The following is a 22,391-nucleotide window of genomic DNA, read 5'->3' on the forward strand; positions in this document are numbered from 1 at the left end:
GAGGAAAAGTAAAATGTCAACAATTCTAACATCATCAAAGTGCTCATGATAATTTGCTAAGGACCGATTAAATAAAGGTTGAATGAAATATATTTTTCAAATCGTTCCAACCTCCACTTGCATGTTCTGTTAATATGAATTACCATAATCTAAATGTGATTTGTCATTCTGAGCACCGTGGGTGGACGTCCTAATCAGGTTATGCATCTAATGCACATGGGTCCGGTAAATGTTTCAAAATGTCCAGTAAATTAAAATGCTGATCAAATGTCGGGCGCCACATTTTCCTAATGGAAACCCTTTCATGCACGCACCCTTTAAAACGGTCTTATAGATACACTGCAGACATATGAGATATTTATCAAGGAACGGTCTCTTTTGTCTGGTTAGAAAACCACGAGACAAATGTCTTGCTGCTTTAGGTGGAATTTTAGCCATATTGCTCATACCTATCCAGTCCTTTCAGATCTACACAAGTGCCTAGGGGTTGTTAATGAATGTTCCAATGTTACCTTGATACACTCACTACCAGAAGCAGTGGAAGGCAGTCTGAAGAAGCAGTGGAAGGAGAGGAGTAATGAGAGGCAGTCTGAAGAAGCAGAGGAGTAATGATAGAGGCAGTCTGAAGAAGCAGAGGAAGGAGGAGAGGAGTAATGATATAGAGGCAGTGAAGAAGCAGTGGAAGGAGAGGAGTAATGATAGAGGCAGTGAAGAAGCAGAGGAAGGAGAGTAGAAATAATATAGAGGCAGTCTGAAGAAGCAGAGGAAGGAGGAGGAGTAATGATATAGAGGCAGTGAAGAAGCAGAGGAAGGAGGAGAGTAGAAATAATATAGAGGCAGTCTGAAGAAGCAGAGGAAGGAGGAGAGGAGTAATGATAGAGAGGCAGTGAAGAAGCAGAGGAAGGAGGAGAGGAGTAATATAGAGGCAGTCTGAAGAAGCAGAGGAAGGAGGAGAGGAGTAATGATATAGAGGCAGTCTGAAGAAGCAGAGGAAGGAGGAGGAGTAATGATATAGAGGCAGTCTGAAGAAGCAGTGGAAGGATGAGGGAAGGAAATGTAGTGATGGTGCAGAAAATGAGGATTAAGTGTGTGTTAGTTGGCAAGGAAACAGACAGTCTGTGTTCCTGCTTCACCACCTGGGCAGAGAAGACTGGCAAGACATCAGACATGGCCGTGCCTGCCTGGCACACTGCTGCCCTGGGGCTGGAACCCCTCCCCCATACCCAGCACAGCCCACCATAGGATAGCACAGCCCAGCTACAGTATAGTCAAGCCCTTTCTTCTAACAAATTACCTTTACTAAAGGCAACCCTAGTAAATGCACAGGAAACCCTAGTTCAAAACAGGGTAACACAGGTGCTCATGTACTTGCACACGCACACACTTATTGGCTACAACCCACCACACTTGTTCATTCACAATCCTGTACACTGAAATGAACAATGCAGGGTATCTCACAAAGAAACAAACAAATAGGTCTAGGAATTATTTTTTATTTTATACAATTGCATGGTCAGTTTGTAATGTGCAATTGCATTAAGAACATGTTTGTACTGTACACATTGATGGAGCAAACCAAAACAAATTATAGTAGAAAGGAGTCCACAGGGAAAGTAGTAATGATTGAATGTACGGAAAGATGGACTCCGAGCCAACACTCTTCTCTCCACCCCCAATCGTTGTGTGTGTGTGTGTATATATGAGTCACTGTGTGTCAGTCCTGGTCGGAGAGCTCCAGGTCTTCCACCAAGTCCTCATCTCCCTCTGCCAACTCTTTCAGAGCCATGCTAGACAGCTGTTTGGGCGACTTCGAGGCTTTAGCCCCTCTTCTTCATCATCATCATCATCACCACCACCACCATCATCATCTATAGAGACAGGAGAAAGAAGAGCATGAAAGAGGGATTCATTTAAAGGGGCAATCTGGGATTCAAACAATGCCAAGAAAACAAACAAGTCTAAAAATCTGGGCCTATGTACCAATCCCTGATTGCCCCTTAAGTAGGAGTGATCACTGTCTGGAACACAAAGTTAGAATTATTTTTGTTTTTCATACTGATGTTATACGATAACTTGAAACATGTAGAAAACAAAATCACACCACAAGACAATATCAGTCAGCAATGTATGTAAATAGCTTGTTCTGAAATGTGATTGGGATTAGTTCTGCCCAAAATGGGGTTGAGTGGAGAATATGGCAGGTTCCCTTTAGATGGAGTGAACAATATGTTATGTTGGAAGCTCCCCTCAGTTCAATTGGAAGGCTAGGTGGCGCCGTCACCATTTTGATTACACCCCATCAAATTCCTTACAGATCTGTCAACACAAAAGTGTTAGGAGGCTGGAGATCAATTCTGGACCAGGCCTGTACGTGTCCTCTAATACTCACACTAGTGTGCAGACCCAAACCAAACTCCGCTGTTGTGCATGTGCCATTTTCACATTAGCCTTTCCGTCACAGTTCCAGAAACTACAGTGGATGCGTAACCAGGCCAGTCCAGTCCAGCTTGGTTCAGCTCAGTAGTGTGGAAAGCACATCTTTGTCCTGCTCTGTGAGAGAGAAGCCAGTCCACAAACCTGAAGCACCATCATGGTCTTCCCCCACCCCCTCATCGTCGCTCAGGTCAGACAGCTCTTGAAGAAGATCAGCATCATCGTCATCCTCCTCGTCAGAGCCTCCCTTTTTGTCTGGCAAGAAGAACGAGAAATCCAATATCAAGTAACAGTTACTACTCCTCATTAGCTTTGACTTGGTTTTATTCAGATCGGGGTTTCCATATGGAAAATGTGCTGCCGGATATTTGACCGACAACATTTTATTTACCGGACAGTATAGAAATTTACCGGATATGCACTGGGTGCATAACCTGATTAGGGGTTCCATCCACGGTGATCAGAATGACAGAAATCACATTTAGAATATGGTTATTCATATTAACAGAACATGAAAGTTGAGGATTCAATGATGTGCGGTCCTTAACGAATTCGGATGTGCACTTTGAACATGTTAGAATAATTGTCCACATTTACTTTTCCTCAGCCAACAAGACGAGTAACAAACAGCAAAATCACTAGTCTTTGTCAATCTACTAGAAAAGTTTAGGCTACCTATTCTATTGGTCAGTGTGTCAAGAAAGAAATAGCCTATTCCAGACAGCTGTGGGACGATAAGATGAAAATTCATACAACCAGTACATATAAAATAAAAACAAAAAATGCAATGCATCTAATGCAACAGATCAGAATGTTTAGCAATTATTTTTTTAAATAAACTATTATTTATTCACATTATAAGAGCAGAAATGAACATAAGGTAGTAGACTACACACAAATGTTTGTTCCATAACGCAATTAGCGGGAAACCACCATTGCCAAACGGGCAATGCACAAGCGAGCGGCTTCATGTGACAGATGAAAATATCAGTTTAGAAAGACCGAAGATCTAATAGGCTATTTTGAAGCAAGGTAAGACATGCCTCATAATATGCATTAAAACATTCAGGTTTCAAACAATTAAGTAGGTTTTCAAAATGCATACTGCCTCCAGCTCTTTGCAATGTGGTGTGACGCGCTGATGAAGCCTGCCTTCCCCTGCCATTTGATGCCGCGTTCAAAACACCTGGGAACTCGAGGGCCTTCCGGGTGGCTCAGCTGATCCAGGTTCGATCCCGGGCTGTGTCGCAGCCGGCCGTGACCGGGAGACCCATGAGGCGGCGTCCGGGTTAGGGGAGGGTTTGGCAGGTTGGGATGTCCTTGTCCCATCGCGCTCTAGCGACGCCTATGGCGGACCGGGCGCATGCACGCAGACACAGTCGCCAGTTGGACGGTGTTTCCGCCGACACATTGGTGCGTCTGGCTTCTGGGTTAAGCGATAGGTGCGGCTTGGCAGGGTTGTGTTTCGGAGGACGTATGGCTCTCGACCTTAGCCTTTCCCAAGTCCCTACAGGAGTTGCAACGATGGGACAAGACTAACTACAAATTGGATATCAAGAAATTGGGGAGAAAAAGGGGCACTTACGACTTCAGTGCATTCAACTGAAAAATAAAGAAATAGCTGAGACTGGAGAAAAAAGTTTTGAACGGTCATCCAATTCGGGAACTGTCTTCTTTCCCAGTTGTCTTGAAAGCACCACAAGATGCTGCAGCAGCTCTTGTGCTGTCTGTTCGACTCAAAGGATCAATATCTGTATGCTGTACGCCAGAGATCATCAACTAGATTCAGCCGCAGGCCAATTTTTTCTTGAGCAGATGGTTTGGGGGCCAGAACATAATTACAAATCATTTGTAGATGGAAAATTGACCTCAAGATGCCCACAGATAAGAGTATAATGTTTAACTAAAACAATCATTTCAAACGCTGCTTGCATTTGTAGACGATCTTGTTTCTCTCTATTACGTGTGGGAATAATTGGGAACATATTTCTTAAAATCACTTGGAGCTGATTTCCCAGTGTTCTAAGTCTATTATGTCAAACAATAAAAAATAAAATAAATAAAAAATATTTAAAAAAAATTTTTTTTTTTAAATGTGCACCTTGGGGGCAAAACAACCCGCCAGTTGGGGAACCCTGCTCTACGGGTGTGATAAATAAGATACATCATGAATATACTGTACACATGCGCCAATATAATGAAACTAAATTATGTAAATAAACCAATAAGTATGACCAGTCAAATGCATTTCCATCAATGAATAGGCAAAAAAGCATAATAACGCTAGTTAGCAACTTCCTTCAAACTACATAAACAATTGTATCCACGAGTTCAACTTTGTCTGTGAAAGTAGATAAAGGGCTTCAATGCCAAAATCCTGAAGTATCTTTTTAATTAAGAATCTCAGAATATGAGTCCTGATACATGATCAGTTTTCATTTTGGATCATAATTAATACGTTTACATGAACATAGGAGACCTGATCCTAGATCAGGCTCGCGTACTATGAGATGCTTTATGAATATGGGCCCAGAAGTGTACACATGCAGGCAGGTAGGTAGCATCTAACCACCTTGGAATTGCCTATTACCTGCATGGTGATGGAGCTGAGAATGCATTACTCATGACAGTTTACCACAGCCAATTTCACACATCTTACACTCAGTTGCTGCCTAAATATATCAAATGGAGATAGCAGGCAGGCTTCACTTCAGACAGCTACAAATTCCTTCTGTAAAATAGGCGAGTCTGTCGTGTGTGTGTGTGTGTGTGTGTGTGTGTGTGTGTGTGTGTGTGTGTGTGTGTGTGTGTGGCAGAGGCCACTGCAGAGTGGTCCCTGAGCTTTAAAGTAGGGTTTGATAAGATGTTGGTAGCCAGGAGGAGAGAGGCAGACACTTCAATTGCCACACTCCCAACACTTACTACTAAGAGCATATTGACCACACACACACACACACACACACACACCGATACACAGTGAGCTACCTAGAATGACCAATCCGAATGACCAGTCAAAATGTATTTATTGGATTTTCCATCAATGAATAGGCAAAAAAAAAAAACTTTCTTCTCCTCCTGGACAATTGGGCGGCGGAAATAGTATATCGGCTTTTCTGTATTTTTTTATTGTCCATAAGCCAGCCAGCCGGCTGACCCACCCACCACCGGACTGGGGTTGAGGTCGAAAATATACAGGTTAGGAAAAAGTAATAATTCCACGCGAAAGCATTTGAAAATAAACAAAACTAAATTCATGGGACCTGCGCCATTGCTGATTCTACAGGATAAGGGTTGAAAATGTGACCAGCAGTTGGGAAATCAAGAAATTAAGCGGATGTAGATCATTTGAAAAATGTTTAAATGAATAGAATGACAGGAAAATAGTTACGCTATGTGTTTGTCGAGTAGTTAGCTGAACTTCACTACGATTGCAGTTATTTTTCCACTTTGATGGCAAACGTTCTGTACTACTAACATTCACTTCCAGTCATTTTCGCTTGCATTGCTGGTACAATGGTTTAGAATTCTTGGGATATTAGAATCCTAATCTTAACCTGTATATTTTCAACCTAGACTGGGGTTGTGAGGGACAGCAGGATCTACATGCCTGTCTGCCCCCAAACGACTTGAAGGACTTGACACCCCACAATAACAACTAGACACATTCATAGAAACCAGTCTTCTCCTCCCCTCACACTTTCCTCCTCTTCATCTCCACCACTGGGGAATCTCAGCTGACTCCAACCAACCACAGTTTGGTAAGCTGCCCAAAGGTTGGAAGGTTGTCAAGGGCTGGAGGGTGGGTTGGTTGGTTTGTGTGTGCGGAGGACATGCGGGGGCAGCCAGTTAAGCCCTGGGAGCTGGAGGGAAGCGGAGGGGGGAGTAGGGGAAGTACTGGGGAGCGGCCACCTCTGGCTGTTCCGGTGGGCTGGTTTGAATTAGGAACCCCCACCGGGATCCAAGCCTGTGCTTCCTGAGAGAGAGAGCGCAAGGGGACGTGCCGCCGGGGTGAGGTGGGCCCGCGGCTTGCCGGCAGCTGCCCGCCCATTTGCGGAAACTCTCCCTACAATGAGGACCAGATGAAAAGAAAATCCCCTACCGCCCCCTCACTCTCTCCTTCCGACCTCTAAGGTTGTCCAACTGTAAAGCTGTAAAAGAGGACTCCTGCCCTGCCCGTGTCCTGTGGATGACCCAGAGCAGAGGGCCAGACACACAGGACTTAAAGGAAGACAGGATTGACAGCTGCACTCAGCTGAGAGTGAGAAAGGGAGAGAGAAATATAGAAGGATAGAGGAGAGAGAGAAATATAGGAGAAAGAAATATAGGAGAGAGAGAGAAGTAAACTGCAACTAATTGGATAGAGCATGTCTTGCTGGGAGGGCAGCATGGCTACATTGAGGTCAGTTGTACATTCCCTCAGAATGAGCCATTGATTGGATCAGGATTCACGAACATCGACTTCAATACTGCTTACACTCAGAGTAGAGAAGTAACGTACTATCTCAAAAAGAGCGAGCCCAAAAACTCATGCCGGAAGGGATGAGGAGCTGTATCCTTGCCATATAGGCGCTTAATTGTGTACTACAGTGTGTGAGTGTGTGTTAGAGAGTGTGCTTCTGTGCTGTTGGCCAACAGTCTGTAGATCAGGGTTCCCTAACTGGTGGTTTTATGTGGTACCCAAGTTTTCTGAGCAATCAAAAAAAAATGTAAACTTTAATTTATATTATTTATTGTTGGACATAAGACTGTAAAAAACCACCAGGAAATCAGCTCCAAGTTACTTGAATATAAAAAAAATCTGTTCCTAAGTATTCCCACATATGATTGTATACAAATATAAGGAAGGTTTGAAATGATTTGGTTTTAAGTCAAAATGTATATATGTTAGGGCTTATTGCGGTTAATTTGCAGAATAAACATTATTTGTAATTATGTTCCGGCACATGGACCATCCGCTCAATAAAAATCCCATGGCTGAATCTAGTTGACGATGCCTCCTGTAGATGGACTCTGTACAACTCAATGCAGCCTCCTAATGGCCAAGACATGCATAGGACCCTCAAGCATGCGCATCATCAGGTGAGACACACTACTGGGAGTCTTTACTGGCCAGCTCTAACAGGAAATGTAGTGAGACAATGTGGCAACAGCAAACCAAAATGAGTGTTTCTTACTGGACAAGTCCAAGTCATCCCTCTTGGTTTTGAAATGTTATCCTTCCAATTGGTGTGTAATGAACAGGACCCAGCTGTGTATGTAAATGGGGTTACCTTTGACTTTGAGTCCTCCATCGTCATCGGAGTCGCTGTCGGACTCAAAGAGATCCTTGAACTCCTTCTTGTCCACAGCCTTCTTCTCCTGAATTTTCCTGCGTTTGATCTCAGGGAGGTCCAAGTCTTCCATCTTAAATGAGAGAGGAAATGTCAATATGCAGCTCCACTTCAAAATGTAGTGACATGGAAAACTTCTTGTCAAAAGAGGTGATTTGGAACCACATGACAATGAGACCATTGCTCAAGATCCAGATGATGCAGCAAAGTCACTTACAAAACACTTTAAACATTTAGGCCATATTTACTTCCTAAAAACCACTGGAAACTGGGAACCGCCCCCATTGAAAACAAATAAAAGGGTAAAATTCTTCAAAAATGTTTGTATACAACCTTGAACATTTCCACCAATTTCCCACTGACATCAATGCATTATCTTACTCAAACCTTCAAGTTACACGTATCGTTTGTAAAAATAGGATGGGGACGTTTGTTGAATTTGGATGAATGTCCTAAAAATACTTTTATCTTAAAACAGTTGGTATGTGTGTGTGTGTGTGTGTCTGATAGTTACCCTCTCCTTCCCAGAGATCTCCAGCTGGATCTCCTTCTCCCTTAGCTTCTTCCACTGGCTGAAATACCTGGTGAGGGGCGTCCCCTCCTCCTCAGTCTGCTTCTCCCACTTCGCCTGCACACACACACACACACACACACACACACACACACACACACACACACACACACGTTACATAGCCACTCTGTATTTGTGTATGTGTTGGGGCTGGGAATTGCCAGGGACCTCACGATACTTAGATGCCGCTATGATGTATTGTGATTCGCACAATTCTATATGTATTGCGATTCGATACTGCGATTTTATTGCAATTTGATATTCCATGCATATTGATCACTATAGGTCTGCTGCAGAGAGAGCATGAGAAAACACGGTTTGATCAGTCAAGGACATTAGTGCTTAAAACATGTTGACTCACTATTTAAAAAGATGGCAAACAAGCTATAGGATGAAAAATACAGGCTTTTTGGTGCAGGCACAGCAGACTAGCGCTAGCTAACACTACCTAGAAGAAACCTCACTCCCCACCCTTTTTTAATCGATACTTGGAGTTCAAGTATCAATATAATAAGGGAAGACGGGTTTTGAGCTACTACTGACGAGACGGATCTCAGTTTATTCCTTTCCGAGGCGTATCGACATTGATTTAATCTAAATGTCTGGGTATTGTGGTGTACTTTCACTTCAATTTATACTGAACAAAAATATAAAAACGCAACATGTAAAGTGTTGATCCCATGTTTCATGAAGTGAAATACAAGATCCCAGAAATGTTCTATATGCACAGGAAGCTTATTTCTCCACAATGTTCTAAATATTTTTATTTCACCTTTATTTAACCAGGTAGGCTAGTTGAGAACAAGTTCTCATTTACAATTGCGACCTGGCCATGATAAAGCAAAGCAGTTCGACACATACAACGACAGAGTTACACATGGAGTAAAACAAACACACAGTCAATAATAGAGTAGAAACAAGTCTATATACAATGTGAGCAAATGAGGTGAGAAGGGAGGTAAAGGCAAAAAAAGGCCATGGTGGCAAAGTAAATCCAATATAGCAAGTAAAACACTGGAATGGTAGATTTGTAGTGGAAGAATGTCCAAAATAGAAATAAAAATAATGGTGTGCAAAGGAGCAAAATAAATAAATACAGTAGGGAAAGAGTTAGTTGTTTGGGCTAAATTATAGGTGGAAATTGTTGTGCACAAATTTGTTTACTTCCCTATTAGTGAGCATTTCTCCTTTGCCAAGATAATCCATCCACCTGACAGGTTTGGCATATCAACAAGCTGATTAAACAGCATGATCATTACACAGGTGCAGCTTGTGCTGGCGACAATAAAAGGCCACTAAAACACAGTTGTGTCACAACACAATGCCACAGATGTCTCAAGTTTAAGGATTGTGCTATTGGCAAGCCGGCTACAGGAATGTCCATCAGAACTGATTCCAGATAATTTAATGTTAATTTCCCATAAGCCGCCTCCAACGTCGTTTTAGAGAATTTGACGGTACGTTCAACCGGCCTGACAACCACATGTAACCACGCCCGCCCAGGACTTCCACATCCGGCTTCTTCACCTGCAAGATCGTCTGAGACCAGCTGATGAAACTGTGGGTTTGCACAATCAAAGAATTCCTGCACAAACTGTCAGAAATTGCCTCAGGGAAGCTCGCCTGCGTGCTCGTCATCCTCACCAGGGTCTTGACCGAATTGCAGTTCGGCAAATGCCGAATGGCATGCTGGAGAAGTGTGCTCTTCACGGATGAATCCCAGTTTTAACTGTACCGGGCAGATGTCAGACAGCGTGTATGGTGTCGTGTGGGCGAGCGGTTTGCTGATGTCAATGTTGTGAACAGAGTGCCCCATGGTGGCGGTGGGGTTATGGTATGGGCAGGCATAAGCTACGGACAACGAACACAATTGCATTTTATGTATGGAAATTTGAATGCATAGAGATACCGGGATGAGATCTCGAGGCTCATAGTCGTGCCATTCATCCGCCGCCATCACCTCATCTTTCAGCATGATAATGTACGGCCCAACAGCCTGATCAACTCTATGTGAAGGATGTGTCGTGCTGCATGAGGCAAATGGTGGTCAGAGCGACAGAGTGAGAGAGAGCGAGAAGAGAAGCTGAAAGAGGAGACTGGAGAATCTACGCCAGCCCTTCCCCTAAAGGTCTTTGCGGATGGTATTGATCAGGCCAAATAGGATTATCTGATCTCCAAATCCAATAGAGCGTATAGACCGCAGCTTCCTTCGTCGGTTAGCTAAACCTATTTACGACAATTTGCAGTGGCGGTTATTAGGCTGGGCCCCAGCACCAAGAGGAGAGGACAGGACGTGAACAGAAAGACCCAGTGCTTTTGTAAACACTTCAAACCCAGACAAAACAATGCTATGGGATTAGGGTTGAGTATTTGGCACAGCTGCTTCCTCACACCTAACCTACCTACTCTAGATGATGGCAAAAACCGTTCGCTCAAAACTGTAAAAAGCACCAAAAAAAAGCATAGGCCTACCAAGAAAAAAAGATCTTCAAGCTTCAGTTGAGGACCATTGAAATGTGATCTGTGTTTGGGTGTCTGGGGCCCACTGCAGCCGGAACAGGGGCTGGCCTCTATTCTGGCATTGTTGCCGTGCAGCATGGGGACGGATGCCATGGCGAAAGGCTCCTCTGGGCTGGGAGCCGTGGCGACAGGCGCTGCCTCCGGTGCCACGCTGTCCGTCTCTCAGTCTCTGGCAGCGTGCGTACACATACACACACTTCTCCCAGGCTAAATTACACACAGCGACATCCCCCCTTTCATTTCACTCTTAAATCTTTAGCACGTGTGCAAGGCACTCAGCCAGGATCGGAGGCGCAATCCAGCCTAGGAAGGGTATGTGCTTGGTGGGGCAAGGTGGAGTGCATACGGTGAGAGGAAAACTCACACAGGAATAGGGTTTCCACCCCACACACACCTCCAATAATGTCTCCTCATTAAGGCTGTGAGGCTGGTTCAAACCTATAAAGGAGGGTCTAATGACCACAGCGCTGTCCTTTAACTAGCGTCACAGTGTTCACCTAGGGATGTCTCCTCCCGCATCCCTCCCTCTACCTCGGCTTCCTACTCAGGTTTCACTGCAGCAGCCGCTAAGTGTGTGTAGCCTAGGCTCTTATCTCCCCACTGTCTGTGTGTGTGTGTGTAAAAGACACAGCCAGAGGAGAGGTCAGGGGGTTAAGGGTCAGGGGGCACATGATGGTTAAACGCTCTAGGCTGGTGGAGACCTTCACAGGCACTTCCTACGGGAGCTCGCCCAGGATTGGTGTATGCATGTGTTTTTTTGGAAGGGGGTGTACAGGGGGTTAAGAGGAGGTGGGACTGCTCCAGGCAGCTCCCCAGCAGACCGGTGTGTGTGTGTGTGTGTAAAAAACAATATGTTGGAATCCAACGCAACTCAATAATCAACTGTTGATGAACCATCACATAATTGAAGAAGTTCAGCTTGCTGGCTGCTTGAAAATCTCAATTTAATCATGAAACCTTATGTACGTACTGGGTGAATGTCTATATATTTCAGGAAGCAGAGGCACTGATGGGAAAGAGGTGTGTGTGTGTGTGCGCGCCCGTGAGCACATTGAAGAGGTGAAATGAGGGCTCTGGAACAGCAGCCCAGAAGGCCGGGCACAGACAGGCTCAGTTGCTCACGGGCAGGCACACACACACACACACACACACACACACACACACACAGCCAAACTTACCACGGCGGCCGCGTCGGCCACTCCAAAGGCAGCCCTCTGTCTCCGGGCTGTGATGTGGCCGCTGTTCTCCTGTACCTTCTCCAGCAGCTGGCGGATCTGCTTGCAGTAATTGGCCACTTTGCATTCCTTCAGGAACGCTTTCAGCTGTGGAGCAGCAGAGGAGGTAGAAAGGGGGAGCGGTATATAATCACCTAGTCTGGTGCTTGTCTTTCCCCTCTGGACCGTCACTACTTTATGCCCAGCGCGTGTGTTTGTGTGTGTGGCAACAGTAAAAACTGGAGTAGAAGAGGAAAAGTCATGCGTTGTTTGCTTTGTTGAGGGCAGACTATTGCTTCCTTGGTCTTTCGGCATAGCTTGTAGAGGAGCTCGCCTCCCACCCACCCACTGCTGGCTGTCTCTGACAGGAAGTGGGCTCAGTGGTTGGTCACTGGGCCGTAAAAACAACGGCAAGCCGGTGGAACCATTAAAGGTCAGCACAGACACACTTTACTCTTCAACCCCCTCTGTCTCGCCTTCTTTTTCCATCTGGCCTACTCACTAGAAGACCAAGTCAAGTTTCTTGCCGCCTTGTGTTTGCTGTAGAGAAAGGCTAGCAGCTAAGATTTTTAAAATACTTTTTTACTTGATAGTCAACAACACCTAAAAATGTTTGAGTTAGTATGTTGAATAGCTGACCATTTACCAAATGTGTAGAATAAAATGTCCACATATTGATGTCCGAAAATCTGAATCAGTCGCTGATCAGGAGAAGAAAATCAAAACTTGTTTTTGCTTCCAGGCTGGCTTAGGGTATGGACATTATGCCATTGCATCAACTGGTGAAGTGGTTCTATTAGCTGACATGGGGTGGAGAGAAGAGGAGAAGGAGCTGGTATTACCTGGATGATGGTGGGCAGGGCCAGCTCTGGGAAGCCAATGGAGCAGGCCTGAGAGTGGAAGTACTCCAGGATCAGGTCATACACCTGCTCTATCAGCCCATCCTGAAACAACACAAAAATATACAAATCAGAAAAGAAAAACCGAAGGGACCACACACACAAATGTGATACTCATATTAACATTCAAGAGGCTTGTTGGGAGAAAGGAGGGGAGTTGATCTGTGAGAAGACATGTGCAAACATCGAGCTAGATTACAGGGAAACCTCAGCGCACTAACGCCACTCCTCAGGTTAAGTCTCAAACACACACTTTACAGATCGCAGCTATTTATGTGAGTACAGCCGTCAGTACTGACTGGATTTACCTGACGGATCCGATTATCTCTAAGTGGTCACCTGCTGTCTGCCACCTGATGCTGCATTCCCCATGGCTCTGTGTAACCCCAGTGGACACTCCACTGGCCACACACCCACACTTAACCCCCTAAACGATTTGGCATGGGTCCGCCAACACGGCAGCCATAACATGGAATGCTACAGAAGCAAAGCAAAAAAGGATATGAGACCCATTTCAGTTCTATTATAGTATTAATTTCTGTACTGTAGGTCACATACAGCCTACTGTAGTCAGACACTCTACTTGGTCTAATGTTCAGACAGGTGTTAATTTAGCCATGTCTGGCAGTAGCAAGGGTGAGTCACCAGGCACCGACTGCACGGTAGAAGCAATTGATGGAGCTGGTGACGTCGGTTGCCCCCGGCAACAGCACCGAAAGCCAGTCCTGACCAGCGGAGTGCAAGGGATAATCCCAGAGGGCCGTGTGGCAATCCTCTTGGCTTGGTCAGAGCCCCTTACGTCGGATTTCGCCGCTGCCCTCAATCCCCTTATGCACACACGGTGGGTAACACTGTCAGGGAGGAGTGTGAAAACACATTAACTAGTAGGGACTAGACATGGAGTTGATCGGCTGCTCTTGTTGCCACACGTTATAATGCCATCGTTATTCTATTACAGTGACACAGACAACAGGTTGAGTAGTGCGCCGTAATCTAATCTGGCATGTTTCCAAATACATTTGTTTTATTTGAGGGAGGGTGGAATTAAGGGGAATTGCATAATGGCCGTAATACTAAATACATTCTTACTGATTAGGCCTAGGACTTACAACCAAGACAGCAAAGATGTGAAACTAAATGTGCTGATGCAGGACAACAAGACACACTTTCACACTTCTCCTGCAGATTGATCTTTGGAGGACATGCTACTTTCAACCTGTAGACTTAGGCCCCTCCTACAATAGACATCCTAAGCTAGTCACACATGTTCTCTAAACACCCGATAGCTAGGGCTAAGAGATATTCATGACCTCTCTGACCTCCAGCAATCCTTATACTAAAGGTGCCAAGCCACACTATTGTAGGCGCTTCCACAATCTCGGCAACCATTGGAAAACAGGTGCATCACCATTAAGCTTTCCAAAACAAGTCACAGAAATAACCCAGTTAAAGGAGAGGTGCACAAACAATACACATGTCTAATTAGTGGTAGCCTAACCGAAGTCTTCATTGAGATGATTAAAGTATCAAGACGTAAAGTGGCATGAGAAGATACGAAATTGACCACTAGGTGCTTGAGGACAGAACTAGACTTACCCGTTAAAAACTAACAATACCATATGAATCTCGTAATAGAATTCAAAAGGTATTGACCCGATCACTTTCCATACATGTTTGCCCATGGAAGTGGTCAGAACGTTAATTTCTGGACCGGAATGACAAAACATTTAGGAGATAGAGGTGCTCTACATTTACCTATTTTGTACACCCCACCCTACCATAAAGCATCCATGTCTTCCTCACTGGAAAATATGTTGAATTTGACATAATCTATAAGCGTAAAACATGAATGTTTGGGCATTCAGGTCCAAAAAGTCACTTTCTGAGCAGTTGTAGAAATGAGTAAATACAGTGCCTTGCGAAAGTATTCGGCCCCCTTGAACTTTGCAACCTTTTGCCACATTTCAGGCTTCAAACATAAAGATATAAAACTGTATTTTTTTGTGAAGAATCAACAACAAGTGGGACACAATCATGAAGTGGTACGACATTTATTGGATATTTCAAACTTTTTTAACAAATCAAAAACTGAAAAATTGGGCGTGCAAAATTATTCAGCCCCCTTAAGTTAATACTTTGTAGCGCCACCTTTTGCTGCGATTACAGCTGTAAGTCGCTTGGGGTATGTCTCTATCAGTTTTGCACATCGAGAGACTGAAATTTTTTCCCATTCCTCCTTGCAAAACAGCTCGAGCTCAGCGAGGTTGGATGGAGAGCATTTGTGAACAGCAGTTTTCAGTTCTTTCCACAGATTCTCGATTGGATTCAGGTCTGGACTTTGACTTGGCCATTCTAACAGCTGGAGATGTTTATTTTTGAACCATTCCATTGTAGATTTTGCTTTATGTTTTGGATCATTGTCTTGTTGGAAGACAAATCTCCGTCCCAGTCTCAGGTCTTTTGCAGACTCCATCAGGTTTTCTTCCAGAATGGTCCTGTATTTGGCTCCATCCATCTTCCCATCAATTTTAACCATCTTCCCTGTCCCTGCTGAAGAAAAGCAGGCCCAAACCATGATGCTGCCACCACCATGTTTGACAGTGGGGATGGTGTGTTCAGGGTGATGAGTTGTGTTGCTTTTACGCCAAACGTAACGTTTTGCATTGTTGCCAAAAAGTTCAATTTTGGTTTCATCTGACCAGAGCACCTTCTTCCACATGTTTGGTGTGTCTCCCAGGTGGCTTGTGGCAAACTTGAAACAACACTTTTTATGGATATCTTTAAGAAATGGCTTTCTTCTTGCCACTCTTCCATAAAGGCCAGATTTGTGCAATATACGACTGATTGTTGTCCTATGGACAGAGTCTCCCACCTCACCTGTAGATCTCTGCAGTTCATCCAGAGTGATCATGGGCCTCTTGGCTGCATCTCTGATCAGTCTTCTCCTTGTATGAGCTGAAAGTTTAGAGGGAAGGCCAGGTCTTGGTAGATTTGCAGTGGTCTGATACTCCTTCCATTTCAATATTATCGCTTGCACAGTGCTCCTTGGGATGTTTAAAGCTTGGGAAATCTTTTTGTATCCAAATCCGGCTTTACAACAGTATCTCGGACCTGCCTGGTGTGTTCCTTGTTCTTCATGATGCTCTCTGCGCTTTTAACGGACCTCTGAGACTATCACAGTGCAGGTGCATTTATACGGAGACTTGATTACACACAGGCGGATTGTATTTATCATCATTAGTCATTTAAGTCAACATTGGATCATTCAGAGATCCTCACTGAACTTCTAGAGAGAGTTTGCTGCACTGAAAGTAAAGGGGCTGAATAATTTTGCACGCCCAATTTTTCAGTTTTTGATTTGTTAAAAAAGTTTGAAATATCCAATAAATGTCGTACCACTTCATGATTGTGTCCCACTTGTTGTTCATTCTTCACAAAAAAATACAGTTTTATATATTTATGTTTGAAGCGTGAAAGGTCGCAAAGTTCAAGGGGGCCGAATACTTTCGCAAGGCACTGTATGTAATGTTTTGTTCAAATCAAAAGAGGTGCTGTCAAAAAGTGATTGAATTCAAATGGATTTACACAGTTCTAAGGCTACTCCTGCCACAAATAATACATGCTAACTAAGCTAGCAGTACCCCCCCAGTCTAAGTCTTCTCCTGTGGCAGACAAGCCTAGTTAGCTGGCATGCTAAGCTAGCAGTACTCCCCCCAGTCTAAGTCTTCTCCTGTGGCAGACAAGCATAGTTAGCTGGCATGCTAAGCTAGCAGTACTCCCCCCAGTCTAAGTCTTCTCCTGTGTCAGACAAGCCTAGTTAGCTGGCATGCTAAGCTAGCAGTACTCACCCTGTAGGCCTTCTCCTGCATGTTGGTGTTGCTGAGCTTCAGGATAACATCAAATTTGATGGGCTTCACACTCATCCGGCCAGGCTTCTTGTTGAAGTCCACCTGATGAATGATCTAAACAACAAGCAATGAACACAAAATTAGTGCGCTCAGAAATCATGCAACATTTGCAAAGACATGACACAGATTACACAACGTGAAAACAGAACAGCGACAGTGCCCTCAAACACACAAGCCAGACCTCCACATCATTTGGTTATCATTCCATGGCTTGTCTCATGGAAAATCACTCAGACTCCTGACAATAGACACTCGTAAATGTTCAACGTAAAGATACAGCCAAAGTAAAGCTTAAAAAGGCATAGTATGTAAGTGTACATTTGTGTTTTTACCTATATTTTGTACATCTCACTGTGTGTTTAGGTGAGATAGATAGGCCTAGCCCTGTATATCATCTTGTGTTTTTACATATTGCTGTGTGTGTGCGTGTGTGTGAGGTCGTTGGTACCAGGCGAGTGGAGCGCTCTTGGCCCAGTCTGTCTGTACAAACATCGGATGTGGTGGCGGTCTGCGGGGGAGCCAGGGGGGAAGTGGGAAGGCATGGGTCAGCCCTGATACAGAGGGAGCCACTGGAGCAGGAAGCACCAAATCATATATACCACCCCCCTTGGAGAGACGCACGCACACACGCACGAGTATGTGTGGTGTGCATGGACGTGTGTGTGTGTGTGTGTGTGTAGTCTGTGTTATTGTATATGGTGTGTGCGCGCATCTTAGTGAGTGTTGACCTCCTGCAGTAAGCTAGCATGAGCACGGCAGTAAGGAGGCAACAGCTTGTCTGTTCTTGTGTGTGGGGGGGGGTCACCGTGATGGTCTGGAGTGCGTACACGTGTGTGCAGTCTGACCAGAGCGATAAAGACATGGCTGTGGTTTACGCTCTGCAGACCACATCCTTTCTGCCTATGGCGCAGCCGTCCACCCACAGCACACACAAACAGAGGAGCATAACGTGGTTGGGTCTGCTGCTCCAATTAAAACCGTAGCAGCGAGCACCTCAGCCTCGCTTTTCTCTAACGAGGGGAACAGTAAAAGAGAAGACAGGAAATGGAGTGTGTCACAAATAAACACTGTGTGCTGCTAGGGGGTCTTGGAGTGTGTGTGAGTGTGCTGGGGTGGACGGCTGCGCTATAGGCAGAAAGGATGTGGTCTGCAGAGCGCTTTAGGAGCAGAGCGTAAACCACAGCCTTGTCTTCATCGCTCTGGTCAAACCGTCCACACAACACGGTGACCACTCCCACAAGGCCAAGCGGTCGCTTCCATACTGCCGTTCTCATGCTAGCTTACCACTAGTGGTGCACGAGTCCCGGATATTTTGACTCTTGCTCGACTCCCAAAACAAGCTGAAACGGATGCGCGCACACACAAACACACCACCTCATTATAAAAAAGACTACATTTGCATTCTAGAGGATTGACAGGAGCTTGACGCTGCCCATTTGCCTATAAAAAGCCTACTTTGTTTGAATGTAGAGTGTTTAGGAACTAGAATATTTCCGCTGTGTGCAGCCTTGACGGATCCCATGGGATGATGCGGCACACTCCATGCTGATAAGCCCTTTCCTTGCCATGTTATAGCCCTATTCGGACGGGTATTACTAGAGACGTTGGTTGTTATTATTATCCAGGCATGTGTTATTCCAGAGGACGAGTCACATAGGATTCGTTTTTCTAAAACGGTCTCCTGTAATTCCACATTTTTTCCAAATTGAAGCGCCTCTTATGTAGGCGTGAAGATATTTCAACGTCGTGTCTAGACCATAATAGGCCACACACTGATAACTTGTGCTTGCCTGCCAAATGTTATAGGGCTCCCCATAATATTTAAATTGATGAAGTGCGATCACAATCATTATTTTAGCGATCCATCCATGGAAGACGTCCTTCCTAATAACAATGCCCCACATCCTGCCGATTTGAGCTGCTGAACCGGAGTGATGGCCTAATATCCACGTTAGGTGAATTTAAGAGGCATTGCTAGATACAGATTACCAAGATATAATCTGTGTGCCGTTTTGACCATCTCTCTGCCTCCCTCTCTGCTCTCTCTCTTCTCTATAAAAACACTAGTGTGCGTTTGGTCTTCGGTCTATTGCTTGTAGAACTGCTCAGCCTACACATTGACTACCTCTGCTTTAGTGAACTTGTGCGAGACATTGCGAAATACAGCATTGCAATAGCCTAGGTCTTTCGATTACCGATGCACAGGTCTGACGGTCTGCCGGATGTCCGACATGCCTTGCTGTGCCCCTCCAGCTCTTGCTAGCTGGCTCTTTCTTTGTTGAGAAAGATGCAAGAGTGTGTCCTCGAAGTAGACTACGGACATCCGTTTACTCCGTTGCAAAAATACTGAATCTTAGGAGTCGATTCCTAGTGGGATCGAAGCTTGACACAGAAATGAGAGTCAACGGGCAAGGAATCTATTATTTTGGAGTTGACTCCCCACCACAGGAGGATAACACCCACTGACTGACAGCGGATTTTTGGATTCGATTCTAGAGATCAGGGGTTGGAACCTGTTCAGAGAACAGAACCAAAACCTTTTTCAAAGCTAGTTAGGAATACTATAGTTACCACATTTCACATTGGATTTATTAACTACAAAAAAAGATAAGACGTGTTTTTAATTCTGGTGTCACTCTGCACACACACAAGCTTGTTAGCTAGCTAGCTTCTTTGGTCCAATGTTAAGTCAACTATGAAGTTCAAAAACATTCAAAGTTCCTCCATAGAAGCAGCTCCTCTACTAGGTATAATTCTGTGGGCCTAATTCAGATAATGCATGTCATCACAAGATGCCCAACACGTCAAGCCAAGCCTCCTCCACCCGCTCTCGTGCCAGACACTTGTCTTGCCATCACGCATGCAAACAACTCACTGAGCTATAACAAGTAATCTCACGGGGCTACTTAGCTGGCTAGATGGGGGTGGCGCAAAGGGAATTTCCCTGACAAACGGACAACCCGAACATCACATAGCGTATCACTACTTTGTAAACAGCCAGGTTTGTTTTGTCCCAGAGTTTGAGGAACACCTTTTGCAAAGAGCAAATATAACGCACCAGTTTTCACAGGCTTCACTAAAGGGCTGTAACTTTACCAGAGTTGAACCTTTATAGCACGGCACTTGCTTTACATTTGGCCGTAGCATCTAATGATGGGGGGGGAAAAATAATGTTTTATCGATCGTTACATATCGGGATATTATTTTTAACGAGGTATCATTTTGAGATATCACATTATTTTGCACTACTTGGTTGTACCTGCAACAAAACCCCAGTATTTCTCCTTCATAGCTTGTTCTCCAGCTTATTTTAAAGTAGGGAGCCAATTTGTTTTCAGCACCTTAATTTCCATGACTGATGAAAGCTTGTTTTCTTATGCTCTCCCTTGTCTGCTGCAGAGGGACATCTTGTGAGCAACATGTTTTGGACTTCGAATTGCAAGAAAATCACAGTATCGAATCGCAATACATATCGGCACCTAAGTAGTGTTAATATCGTATCGCGAGGCCCCTGGCAATTCCCATCCCTAATAGCATCCATTGTTTGTCACAACATCCAACTATGACACTTCACTTAACAGTACACTCAGTGGCCAGTTAATTAGGTGCACCATTCACCCCATTCACAAAAAATGGTTCACTCATATAGACAGTGAGTCAAGTGGCCGTGGCTCACCATATACAATCAGTCAGGGGCATTCAGTTACAGTTTGATTGAACGTTAAAATGGGCAAAACGAGTGACCGAAGCGTGGTATGATAGTCAGTGCCAGGTGCACCGGTTCCAGCATCTTAGAAACGGACGGTCTCCAGAAATGACAGTGTCTAGGGTTTACCGAGAAGGACGCGACAAAGAAAAACATCCAGTCAGCGGCAGAAAACAGCTTGTTGATGAGAGGTCAAAAGAGAATGGCAAGAATCGCGCAAGCTAACAGGCGGGCCCACAAACAGGCAAATAAGAGCCCAGTCCATGTCGATCTCTGAGCGTCGATCCTTGTCACGGATGGGCTATTGCAGCAGACGACCACACCGGGTTCCACTCCCATCAGCTAAAAACAAGAGGAAACGGCTCCAGTGGGCACGCAGTCATCAACACTGGACAACTGAGGAGTGGAAAAACATTGCCTGAAACATGACAGTGAGTTCAGTTTACTTGAGAGGCCTGGTCAGTCCCCAGACCTCAACCCAATAGAGCATCTTCGGGATGAGATGAATGGGATGTTGGCAGCGCAAACGTACTGTTCAATTGCCGGCTAATGGAAACTCTGACAAACACGCACACTACACGCGCCAAACTGAAAACGTTGACAGTTTGGGACCTGCCCTAATAACAAAGGTGTCTAACATTTGACATTTACATTGTAGTCATTTAGCAGATGCTCTTCTCCAGAGCGAGTTACAGCTACTACATTCATCTAAAGATAGCTAGCGTGAGACAACCACGTATCACATAGTAAATCCACTTTCTCTCAATAAAGAAGCTATCAGCAAAGTCTGCTAGTAGGAAGAGACTAGTGCAGGGGTTAAGGTTGATGTCACAAACCAACTCACATTTACTTCCACCCCCTCATCTTTCAGAACCTACTTCGTGTTTAGCTGTTGAGACCTACAGACTGTTTTCCACTGACACCTTACAAAATATTACAATGGAAACCACATTGTGTTTCCATTGGGTCTGTCGCCCAATGCTGTCCTCTCACCGTATTGCTCACATCTATTCAACCTTTTCTGATCTAGGCCACACAAGTGCTTACGGCAGGGGTGGCCAACCCTCATCCTAGTGAGCTACTGAGAATGCATGCCGACCCTGTTGTAAGTTAACATACCGGACTCAGCTGATCAAGGTCCTGGTTAGCGATGAACTAGTTCAGGCCTCTCCAACCTTGTTCCTACAGAGCTACCCTCATGTAGAGGGGTGGCAGGGTAGCCTAGTGGTTAGAGCGTTGGACTAGTAACCGGAAGGTTGCAAGTTCAAACCCCCGAGCTCCCTGAACAGGCAGTTAACCCACTGTTCCTAGGCAGTCATTGAAAATAAGAATTTGTTCTTAACTGACTTGCCTAGTTAAATAAATAAATTTAAAAAATGTAGGTTTTCACTCCAACCCCTGTTCAGCTTATCAACCAGCTGATTATTAGGGTTGGAGTGAAAACCTACAGGACAGTAGCTCTCCAGGAACAGGGTTGGAGAGCCCTGAACTAGTTGAGCTACAGTAGGGTATGGAGTCAAATAGCAGGAGTGCTGATCTATGATCAGGTCCTGCTGTCTTATTCATTATCAAGTAAAAAAAGAAGACCTAATCTAATCCCAGATCAGAACACTTTGTAAATATTGGCCCATGGGAGGAGATGAGCACCTCTGGCAGGGGGTAAGGGGTCTTACCTCCAGTAGGAAGGGCAGAACGGGCACAAAGGTGTGGGTGCTGCCAGAGAGGAGGGTGAGGGCTCGCACACAGTGGATCCTCAAAGGGTAGTAGCGGGAAGTGGGTACCAACCTGCACAGTAAGACAGATAGAGAGT

The 22,391-nt window shown here is 44.8% G+C and overlaps 1 protein-coding gene across 1 annotated transcript in view; it reads right to left on the reverse strand.

Moving 5' to 3' along the window:
- Positions 1–1,477: 1,477 nt before the first annotated feature.
- The window catches only part of noc2l (NOC2-like nucleolar associated transcriptional repressor), a 31,733-nt gene continuing 10,819 nt past the window's right edge, over positions 1,478–22,391 (reverse strand). Inside the window, 9 exon segments of the mRNA XM_024375506.2 lie at positions 1,478–1,827; positions 1,830–1,868; positions 2,578–2,688; positions 7,704–7,836; positions 8,278–8,391; positions 12,033–12,176; positions 12,911–13,012; positions 16,816–16,929; positions 22,255–22,366. Of these exon segments, the coding sequence (XP_024231274.2) occupies positions 1,715–1,827; positions 1,830–1,868; positions 2,578–2,688; positions 7,704–7,836; positions 8,278–8,391; positions 12,033–12,176; positions 12,911–13,012; positions 16,816–16,929; positions 22,255–22,366 (982 nt within the window). The 3' untranslated portion in view covers positions 1,478–1,714.

Source organism: Oncorhynchus tshawytscha, linkage group LG16 (genome assembly GCF_018296145.1).
Source record: "Oncorhynchus tshawytscha isolate Ot180627B linkage group LG16, Otsh_v2.0, whole genome shotgun sequence".
NCBI classification, from domain to species: Eukaryota; Metazoa; Chordata; class Actinopteri; order Salmoniformes; family Salmonidae; genus Oncorhynchus; species Oncorhynchus tshawytscha.